Here is an 11,554-nt window from a genome sequence, read left to right as displayed (position 1 = left end):
TTTCTCTTGTCCTGGAACACACCTTGCTAACAGTCTCATTAAACTTTCCTCAGTGACCCTGGTGAACATGCGTTACCTGTGGGAACTCTGACAGTGTCCCATGTCAGATTTTACAGCATTATCTACCTTTTCAGACCCACCATCTGCCAGGCACCACACTAGGTATTAGTGACGTGTTGTTGTTGTGCTCAGTCATTTTCTTGACTTTTGACGACCCCTAACGGTGTCCTGCCAGGCTCCTCTGTGCATTGAACTAAGTCCCTGTTGTTGAGTTCAAAGTCAAGCCTGGGAAGACAGACAAGCAAAAGCACCATTACAATTCAGAGTGGTAAGTGCTGACAGGTGAGAACAGAGTGCCATGGATGCATAGAATAAGAGCATTAAAACCTGCTGTGGTACAGGAGGGGAGGGAAGGGGAGGCTTCTGGGGGAGGCGACACTACAGAGATGCTGCTCTGCAGAACAAGGAGAAACAGGTGGGAGGGCTTTCAGGGCCGCAAGAAGAGATTATGAAGGGACAGAGGCACAGCACTAGTTATCAGTTCAGGAGTGTTTGGCAAGGCTAGAGAAGCAGAAATGAGGCTGCAGAAGGGGGTAGGGACACACCCTGAAGGCCCCTGGGCACCCCAAGATGACTGTGGATTTCATCTTGCATGTTAAGAGGAATTAATGCTTGGTTTTAACCAAGGGAGTGACACCAAGTTTGCCTTTAAAAACTGTGGGTAGTGAGAGGAGTGGAAGAGATCAAACAGGCAGGGAGAAGAAAAAGTTTATTGGGAAATGGTAGAGGCTGTCTTTTCTGAAGGGTAGAGACCAGCAGTTGGCTGGTTTACTAAAAAAAAAAAGAAGAAAATACAGTTAAAATGGGTATTCATAAAAATGGTATTTTAAATATTTAAACTTACATTTACCAGTATTCTGCTATACTGCCTTTCTTGCATAAATCACAGTCAATAAATTTCAGTTCCTTTATAAAAATTTATTTATTTTAGGCTATGCTGGGTCTTTGTTGCTGCACAGGCTTTTCTCTACTTTCAGTGAGGGGGGCTATTCTCTACTTGCGGTTCTCAGGTTCCTCATCGTGGCGGCTTCTCTTGCTGTGGAGCATAGGCTCCAGGGCATGAGGGCTTTAGTAGTTGTGGCTCCCAGGTTCATTAATTGTGGTGCATAGGGTTAGTTGGTCTGTGGCATGTGGGATCTTCCTGGCCCAGTAATCAAACCCATGTCTCCTGCACTGGCAGGCATATTCTTTACCCCTGGGCCACCAAGGGAGCCCTAGTTCCTTTTTTTAAGTGGAGGAATTGAAAGATACTTGTGAGGTAGTCTGAAGAAATGATGCTTTTAGATTTTTGCAGTTTTTCACATTTGTTTAGTTGTCTCAGCTACACTTACATCAACCGCAGTGATCTTCAGTGAATTTCCCTAATCAAGTTTTTGAAAAGAATTCAATTTGGCTTTCAGAAAGACAACTTTTTTTGGGTACTCTCATAGTCCTTTGTTTATCCATTTATTGTTTCCCTCAACTGAAAGTAACCTCTGTGAAGGCAGGGCCGTATCTGTCTTGCTGACTGTATCCTTGGAGCCTCTGACAGTGCCTGTAGTAGGGTTGTAGACAATGAGTGAATAGTGACAAGTGACATCTATCAGGCTGAGTAATTTAGAGATGATTCTGTTGGTATCATTAGTCATGATTATGTATACTCCAAAGATACATTTTTACTATTTACAATGCAACTTCTAGTAACTGTTCCCATCAATCTAATTTATATTCCTCCCAGTTTTCCCCAACTCTTGCACAAATTTACTGACTCCAGTGTGTGTTTTAAAAAACAATATTGTTTTATTACTAACAGGAGTGGCCTGCCTGGGTAGGTGGGTGTGCTGGGCTCAGGGTATGTGGGGGGTGTGAAGAGCAGATAGCTGAGAGGCTGGAAAGAAAGGGAGTGGGTCTGGAGGCTAGGCCCACAGGTTCCTCCAGTTTACTTCGGGCCAGAGGCGGACTTAATAAAGGATTCATGGCAAGCAATGGCCAGGCCACCAATAAGATTAAGAAATTCTTGGAAATCTAGCTGCCCATCAGAGTTGAGGTCCAATCTCTTCATCATGCGGTCAAGGACACCAGGGTCCTTCTGGTTCTGCAAAGATAATAACAATAATGACATAATGACATTAGTACCTTTATACTGTTCTTTCTAAAATGCTTTTAAAAATGTTCTCACATTTTATTCTCACAAGAGTATGAGGTACAGGGTTCAGTTCAGGTCAGCCGCTCAGTCGTGTCCGACTCTTTGCGACCCCATGAATTGCAGCACACCAGGCCTCCCTGTCCATCACAAACTCCCGGAGTCTGCTCAGACTCATGCCCATCGAGTCAGTGATGCCATCCAGCCATCTCATCCTCTGTCGTCCCCTTCTCCTCCTGCCCCCAATCCCTCCCAGCATCAGGATCTTTTCCAACGAGTCAACTCTTCACATGAGGTGGCCAAAGTATTGGAGTTTCAGCTTCAGCATCAGTCCTTCCAATGAATACCCAGGACACATCTCCTTTAGGATGGACTGGCTGGATCTCCTTGCAGTCCAAGGGACTCTCAAGAGTCTTCTCCAACACCACAGTTCAAAAGCATCAATTTTTCGGCACTCAGCTTTCTTCACAGTCCAACTCTCACATCCATACATGACCAGTGGAAAAACCATAGCCTTGACCAGACGGACCTTTGTTGGCAAAGTAATGTCTCTAATTTTCCCACTTGTCAGACATAGAAACAGACTCAAACAGATGAAGTGACTGGCCTAAGCAGAAGTCAAATCAGCTTTTTTTTCCTTCTAAATTAACCATTTACTTAAAAAAACTTTTTTTATTTTTTGGCTGTGCCTCATAGTCTGTGGAGTCTTAGTTCCCCAACCAGTGACTGAAGCTGGGCCCTTGGCAGTGAGAGCACCGGGTCCAAACCACTGGACTAACAGGGAATTCCCTCAAACTCAGATTTTCTGGCTTCTAGTCCAGGGTTCTTTCTGTTACATTTGGGGATTACTCAATTTTATAATATCAGTGGAAAACTTTTTCTAAGTGTCGCATGCAACTCCAATATACAAACTACATAAAAGTGGAGTGATCTGAGGTAGAAAGAGGACAGCAGCTGATGCAGGGCCTGCTTAATCAGCCTCATCCTCCACTCATCCTAAACCCCAACACCTACACACACTTACATCCACTGGTTACATACAGCTACTTAATTAACTTAGAAAATCAGTCTGTTAATTGCTACTGGCTACCATATCAAGTAGTGCACATATAGAATATTTAGAATATTATTTCCATCACTACAGAAAGTTCTTCTGAACAGGGCTACCCTAGCGGCTTTGGGGTGGAGGAACAACATTTGAAAACTCTTTTATTACTCCATTTACCATTTTTGTAAACCATCTCCTTAAATGAAAAAAAATCACTGTTCCCTATGTCATGTACAGTTTGATAACTCTGATCTTTAGATCCCATGTTATTCAAAAAAAAGAAAAGATCCTTTAATAGCCATTTGGAGCTCACTCAGCCCTGGGGGCTCAGCTGCTGTCCTTCATTCCAAGCTAGCCGTTCTGCCAGAGTCTTGTAGTTTGGGGTTGGGGGCTGGGACCAGTACCTTTGTGAAGGCACCCAGCTCTGTATTCATGAAGATTAGGAACTCGGCCTTGGAGAGTTTGCTGTTGTTACCATCCCTTCCAGCATGCTTTTGGAAAACAGCAATCAGAGACTCGATGCATCGTTCAGTCTCCGTAGGGCTGGATACTTTTGCCTTTGGGGGAAACAAAAAAATCAGGATTCAGATAAGGGGAGGATATCAAGAGCTGGGTGCTGGAGAACACTCCAGAGGATCTCATCTCTTCATTTTGGGTCGAAGCAGTTTCCTAAAAGATAGGTCATTGTTTAGGGGCTAAGGGGTTAAGACAACCACAGAAAGTCACATTCTGTGAGCTTCTTCCCTGTATTGCCTCCTGTTTATTCCAGGTGAAAATTAGTGAGCATGCTGGTATACTTGAAAGCAGTAGACTGCCTAGATGAGCATGAGGTGACAGGGTTTGCTGATACTTTTAGAATGTGTGGGTAAATATATGCTTATATACCCACAAATATGCAACCCACCAAGCATTGTGTATAGATTAAAAAATTCCCTATTTTCCAAAAGAATATATAGAGGTTACTGTGATTAGTGAAATGGCATTTCTTTTTAAAGGAATACTGAATTCTCAGGACTCATACATTTTCTAGAAGAAAACTAACAGTATAGTTACCCTGAGGCGTGAGAAGGGAATTGACATGGCAGAGCTACTTCTAGAATCTCAGCCTCCAGGTTGCTTCCTGCACCCTTGGCCTTTGCTCCTTCTATTCCCAGATGCCACTAATTCCCACAGGAAAAGCTAGTGGAACTTCTCTGGTCACTTCAAACCAGAAGGTTGCTATGGGGGCTCTGATCAAGGTTGCCACTCACACAGCTCCTATGGCATTTATGGAGCTGAACCACAGGTGTGGTTGCACCAGAAGGAGCAGGAGAGTGTATCCTATTCTGGGCTCTGCTTTCCTTACAAGGAAAGTCTTCAAGGAAATTCTGTCATACTCTGCCCTTCATTCCAGCCAGCTCCTGGGGCCCCAGACGCGAGGAACTCGTGGGCTCCCCCTGGTGGATAAGAGCAGGAACTGAAGACTTTCTGGAAAAGTCAATGGCCACACCCTTCCTCCAAGGCTTTATCTCGCTCTGGAGGTTACCAATGATGGTGACTTTCGCAACGTAGTACTTATCCCGTTAATTTGTTCTTAGGATGCACTCCCTGGAGCCCAGAGCTGGAGGCTTTCAGGACGCATAATTTACATGCTAAGAAGGACTGACGTGCACAGCTGCCGTTCTCCTTCCCTCCTTCAGTCTCTCCAGGTGTTTTAACTGCCTAGCCTGGTGCTCACTGCATCCTGGAACATCTATAAAGCCCTTTCTGGAGGTGGGGTCTAGAGAACTCTATGGGAGATGGATTATTCCCCAACAGTCACGCTGTCAGAACTTTTTCTTTAGGTAAGAAAAGTGTTGGTAGCCTCAGAGTTTTGGTTAGAAACAAAATACCACAGCCTAGAAACAGATGTGTTTGCACAACAGCTTTTCTTATCAGGACTGCAATCTCCCAGTCTAACCAACACATCAGATGACAGGAACAAGGTTGACTGGGAGGGCACACCAGATAGGGTAGAACGTTCCAGGCTGAGGAGCCAGGGCTTTGTGATCTTTTTCTAGACCTACAGAAGTATCCTCTGACCCTTTTCTTTGTAGAACTCAGACTGGTTTCATTTTCCAGTTTCAATGGCTTTCTGCTTTTCCTTTGTTTCTCTCCTTAACATCAATCTTGACTGAATTTTTTTTCTCCTTGAAATCTGTTGCTATCAGCTACATGGAGAAAATTAAAACCCGTGCATGTCTTCCCGAGGTAGTTTTTCAGAACAAAAGAAAAAAACCACAAATATCAAATTACCTAAGTGGAATTACAAAATCTGTAGTGCTGGAGGGGACTTTGGAGAGGGTTCCCCGGCAGAGAGGCCCAGAGACAGGAAAGTTTTGCCCAAGTTGGATCAGTGACTGAAGGAGAAGAGAAAGCGATCTCCTGCCTGGATGGAGGCCAGTGCTCCCCATCACTGCTCCCCATAGTTCTATTTGATGGGAACAATGAGAGGAAGGAGAAAACAGCATGGTAAATGGATGCTGTGAAAGAGCTTATTAGTAAAAAATGCGTGCTAAACACTCATTTGAGAAAGTTAAAGAAAAAAAAGTAACACTTGAAAAAACAAGTATTGCAGTTCTCATTCTTAACTCATGCTCCCTTTCCTTCCAAGGAGTCCCGGTGGCATTCTCTTTCTTCCGGGGCAGTCATTTCAGGTCTTCGCCACTTGGTGGTGCTGGGACTGCCTTTTCTAGGTTCCTTGAGACTTTGGTTCCCCACTTTAGCGTGGAAAGAAGAAAGAAAGAGCAGTCGAGGATACAGACTGACACTAAACCAGGGGTTAGCAAACATGTTTGTAGGTGCCAGACGGGATATATATTAGGCCAATGTGGTCCACTTGGCCTCCATCACTCTGCTTTTGTAGCAGGGTAGGAACCACACAGAGAACGCATGAATGGGCGTGGCCGTGTGCCAATAAAACCTTACTTATATGGATGGTGAAGTCTGATTTTCATATAATTCTCAAAGTATTATTCTTCCTTTGCTTTTCTTTCAACTATTTACGTAAAATCCACTCGGAGCTCGTGGGCGCAGAGAACCCCACTTGGCAGGCGGGCGGAAGTTTGCTGACTCCGCGAAAGAGAGGCCAAGGAAGAGGCAGATTTTGGGGGGGTGGATTAATGCAGGTAGAAAGAGTTCAGAGTGGGGCTGGAAGGAGCTGAGAGAAGAAAAACAGGAGACGGAGGAGCGCCTAAAAAGACGGTGGGTTGGAGGGAAGAGAGGAGGAGGAGGGGGCTTCCCGGAGCCGGGGCCCTCCCACATTCCTGGCCGGGCTTCAGTTTCAGTCTCCGCGTCTGGGCCGCTTGCCCGTCGTTTACTGAAACTCCGATTTCCCCTCTAGGGCTCGGACCTCTAGCTCTGTAACTATATGTAACTGGAGCCACCACACAGAATTCACCCCCCGCCCCAGTCGTTAGGTCGTACCCCGGGCTCCGCGGGCCCCGGCGGCGAAGGGCTTCCCGCACCGGCCGGACCCCCTCGCCCCGTTTCCCGCCGCGCGAGGGGCTCCGCGCCGGGCGTGGCTCGCAGGGCACTTCCTCTATCCCAGCCCCAGACCTCGGCGTAAAAACAAGAGCCTCCCGCTGCTACCCCGAGGCTGTGATTCCAGGTATAATTTAGGGCTTCTTCCTTCCATCTGCTCTTCTGATTCCCTCCGGTAGATTTATTTGTCCTGCTCTGCTTCCTGCCACGACCACTTCAAAAATCAAAGATCAAGCCTGGTGAAAAGTATGCCGTGGCTGTAATTTTCATGTAAAAGGAATTTACATGAAAGAAATGTTCATGTAAGAGGAAGACAAGTAAAAAGCGCGGCTTACCATGTCGGAGAGGAGCGAGGCGCGCGGATACGAGCGGGGAGCTGCGCGGCGGGCACTGGGCGGCGGGCCGGGTCCCGGGCCTCCGGGCCGGCCCCACCCGGCTCCGCCCCGCGCGGCTCCCGCCTGACTCACGCGCCCCCTCCTCCGCCCCGCCCGCCGGCCCGCGGATCCGGGCTCGTCGCTGTCGCCTTTCTTTGCCAAACGAGCAGTTTCACCTTAAAACTCACACAAAACCCCATTGTCCTCACGGAGCCTTAAAACAATCTCTCTCTCCCTGTCTTGTGAACTGTGAAGATGTTGGTCTTTTATGAATTTAAACTTTGGCGTAGCGGTCTTTGGGAAATCTGTTCAACTCCACAGGTCTTCCATGTACGAACTTACCAGCTATTTCTGCGGCTTCCTAAAGGCGGAGCGATCCCTTTAAAAGACTAGCAACTCGGAACGTTGGCCATGATTGCAGAGTACTTGTTTCCTAGAAACCAGGGCTGTCTATTCTTTCACACTGGATGTAATTAACGGACTAAACGGTGATGGTTTGTGCAAACTGGAGCATCATTGTCTCAAACGTCTCTATAAACCGATTAAGAGTTAAAGCAAGGCCCTACACCCCAAAGTACTGCAACGGTGCAGTACGACCACAAACTACTGACCCGTGCAAGTCGGGGTCTTACCTCTGTGCAATCGGCAGCGGAGTTGTATGAAGAATCAGAAGCTCTGGATTTTGATCCTGGATCTGTAATTGTTGTTTAGCCCCTAAGTCGTGTCTGACCCTTTTGCGACCCCATGGACTGTAGCCCGCCAGGCTTCTCTGTCCATGGCATTTCCCAGGCAAGAATACTGGAGTGGGTTGCCATTACCTTCTCTAGGGCATCTTCTCTAGGGGCTCCTATCTGTTGAGGAGACGCAGGATGGAACGACTCCTGTGTAGATAGGCTGATTCTTTACCACCGGGTCACCAGGGAAGCAGGTATCTGTAATTACTTAAGGGCAACAGTTTTTGCAAAACCCCTCAATCCTCTGAGCCTCCATTTCCTTATCTGTAAAAGTAGATGCCCTTTCCTTTCCTATTTCACAAGATTGTTATGACTATCAGATAAAATGATGATTTTGAGAGGGCTTCAAAAACTGAAATAGATGCGAAGGAAAGATAAAGGGTTGCAGGGCATTGTGTAAACTGCTCCCTGACATCTCTGTTCTTGCAGCCTCAGCTGGTCACTTCTGAAGAGATCTTCATCTCTTCTTACTTACATCGGACCGCAGTTTTAGTTATTCTTGAATCCACTTGAAAGTCTCACCTGAGCCTCAAACTCAATTCAAGAAATACTTGTTTTGCCTGAGTCTGTTTTTCTCCTGTCCTCCTTATCTCTGCTAATGATACTGTCATTCTTCTGTTCTCCTGACTGGAGAGTTTTGGAGCCAGGTTTTGACTCTAAATACCTTTCTTACCCCAAATCTTATCAAGTCCCAGGTACCATCAGTTTTATTTTTACACTCTCTCTTGGATCTGGTTATATCCCACCTCCAGGGTTCTAGTTTAGGTTTTCATTCCCTCTTTCCTCTAGTTTTCTAATTGGTCTCTTGCCCTCCGATTGTTCTACTGACTGTTAAAAACACATTTCCCTACAGTACAGCTCTGGTTAGTTGCTTGCTTAAAAATGAAACACAATGAAAGAACCAAACAAGATGGCTCTCCAATGCCCTTTATATAAAATCCAAATTTAGCTTCTATCTGCCTTTGAAAAACCTTTATTAATGAATGAATTCTTCAATTTATTTATTAAAAAAATTTTTTTTGAAAACTATTTTGTGTCAAGCTCAGTGCTAGGCACAAGAGATACAAATACCAATGTGATATTAGTGCCTGCCTTTGAGGTGGTCTATGGATAGACTTTGGGGTTTCCCCAGTGACTCAGCAGTAAAGAATCTGCCTGCAGTGCAAGAGACATGGGTTTCATACCAGGGTCAGGAAGATCTCCTGGAGGAGGGCAAGGCAACCCATTCCAGTATTCTTTGCATGCCATCTTTCCTGCATGCCTGGAGAATCCCATGGACAGAGGAGCCTGGCAGGCTACAGTCCAAGGGTGGCAAAGAGTTGGATACGACCGAAGCGACTTTACATGCTTCCACATGGATTGACTTCAGACCTACAGTATATTGAGGGGTGTTCCATGGATGGATGCTGGGATCCCCATACACCCCAAAGGTATGTGTAAAATTTTCTGCCTAAGAGAACTTCTTCTTGAGGAGGATTCATAACTTTAATCTGATTCTCAGAAAAACCTATGACCAAAAATATGAAAGAATCATTAGTTTAAATTATTCTATACCTGAATCATGGGACTTCCCATATCACACTCCTCTTTAAGGAAAAACACCTTAAACATGTTTATCCCCCTCTGCTGAAAGTCCAGCCCAGTTGGTAAATTTTTGCATGGTTTGACCCTGTGCCCACTGTCATAGCTGACTGGATTGAGTTTAGCTCTAGGCTCAAGGACTGCTAGTCCACAGAATGGACAGTATTGGATGTTTCGTTACGTGATATGAAATAGTGAGCTGGGACCATTCAGCTTTTTGGAAAACCGAAATTAGAAACACATACAAATTAGGCACTTAGAAGAGCTGAAGCTGAACATTTGCATGGAGAGAATCATGAGGTCATGACAAATAAAAATTATGAAGAAGCAGACACCATAAATAAGTAGATGCTATGACATTTGGAAAGACAGTGCAGAATAGTGAGTGTTCTTGTTCTTCCTGAACCTAGTTGTCTAGCTTTCCTGATTTCAGGTAAGGCCTCTATTCTTTCAGTAACTCCCCTGCCCCATGAAGCAGCTTGAATGAAACCAAAGAAAAGAAATGAATCAAATAAATATGAATTGTCCAGAACCATCTTGGTGGATCAACTCTGCCCAGTGAGGGCTGCCTGTGGTAGAAACTCCCCAGCATCATGATGAAAGGGATTTTCTGTTAAAAGAGGGAGGGTTCAGGAAAGATGGAATGCAAAGTAGATTTGGCAACGTTGGTAAACATTGTGTCCAAGTGAAGGGCTAAATGCAAGCAAGGAGCTGAGGATGAGTAAGGGCTGGTAAGTTGATACCAAGAGACAAAAATGAGGTACAGATTAGTCAATTTATTCAGGAAATAAATGTGGGGACTTCTAAGGTACAGGGTAATTCTTATGTGCAACCTGAGCTCTGTGCAGGGCTGGGCTTATTCCTAAATGGACAGATTAGATAAACATAATTGTGGGGTGTGACCAAGGCACAATGGTACTGCTGGGAAGGAAGTGAGTGGTTAACTCTGGAGGAGCAGAGAAAGTGTCACGGAGACAGTGATGCTTGAGTTGGATAGTGAAGGATGAATAAGAATTCACCAGGTGTAAAATAAATAAATAAGTCATCAGGTAGATGGGCACGGTTGAAGTCAGTACAGTATGATATGTATAACATCTTATCTGTATGAGCTCTAGCAAGTCATTTAGCTGCTCTGTACCTCAGTTTCCTCATCTATAAAGTGGAGATAATAGAGGTACTTGCTTCTATTACTTACTAAAGATGAAGATGTAATTATGTAAAATGCTTAGAACATAGAGCAGTGTCTTCAGAGGGATGCTTTCATAATGGCTTGTGCAAAAGTAATCAGGGGTGGGACTTCCCTGGTGGTCCAGTAGCTAAGACTCCATGCTACCAATGCAGGGGGCCCAGGTTCAATCCCTGGTCAGGAAACTAGATTCCACATGCCACAACTGAAAGATTTTGCATGCTGCAACTAGAGATCCCCCACACTGCAATGAAGATCAAAGATCCTGGATGCCCCAACTGAGACTTGGTGCAGCCAAATAAATAAATGAATGAATAAATTATTTTTTTTTAAGTAGCAGGGGTGAAGCTTATGCGTATTCTCAGTACCTGCAGGTGGGTTGGTAGTCCTGGGCTTTGTGTATACTTAGTTGTTCAGTTGTTTCCGACTCTTTACAACCCTATAGACTGTAGCCCTCCAGGCACCTCTGTCCATGGATTCTCCAGGTAAGAATACTGGAGTGGCTGTCATGCCCTCCAGCGGATCTTCCCAACTGAGGGATCGAACCCAGGTCTCCTGCATTGCAGAAAGATTCTTTTCAGCTGAGCCACCAGGCAAGCCCAAGAATACTGGAGTGTGTAGCCTATCCCTTCTCCAGGGAATCTTCCTGATCCAGAAATTGAACTGGGGTCCCCTGCACTGCAGACGAATTCTTTACCAGCTGAGCTACCAGGGAAGCTCTAGGTATCTAGAATAATCAAATTCAAAGAGATAAAGTAGAATGACAGCTGACAAAAGCTGGAGAGAGGGAAGAAAGGAGTTGCCGTTTAATGGATATAGAGTTTCTATTTTGCCAAGATGAAAGAGTTCTGGAGACTGGTTGCACAACAATATGAATATACAACAGACCACCTAAGGAGGCTTTCAACTGTGCAGATCCACCTTTGTGCGGGACTTTTCCAGTAGTAA

General features: G+C 45.3%; 1 protein-coding gene across 1 annotated transcript; it reads right to left on the bottom strand.

Moving 5' to 3' along the window:
* Positions 1-1,815: 1,815 nt before the first annotated feature.
* Positions 1,816-7,217, bottom strand: S100A11 (S100 calcium binding protein A11). The gene is made up of 3 exons (XM_043879011.1): positions 7,067-7,217; positions 3,635-3,787; positions 1,816-2,134 (listed from the first exon to the last, which is right to left on the bottom strand). Exons 1-3 carry the CDS (start codon positions 7,067-7,069, stop codon positions 1,979-1,981), a joined length of 312 nt encoding a protein of 103 aa, XP_043734946.1. The 5' UTR covers positions 7,070-7,217; the 3' UTR covers positions 1,816-1,978.
* Between the last annotated feature and the right edge of the window lie 4,337 nt (positions 7,218-11,554).

The sequence above is a fragment of the Cervus elaphus genome, chromosome 20, assembly GCF_910594005.1.
Source record: "Cervus elaphus chromosome 20, mCerEla1.1, whole genome shotgun sequence".
Taxonomy (NCBI): domain Eukaryota; kingdom Metazoa; phylum Chordata; class Mammalia; order Artiodactyla; family Cervidae; genus Cervus; species Cervus elaphus.
The sequence above is the reverse complement of the archived record's forward strand: the minus strand, read 5'-3'. Positions and strand labels throughout refer to the sequence as shown.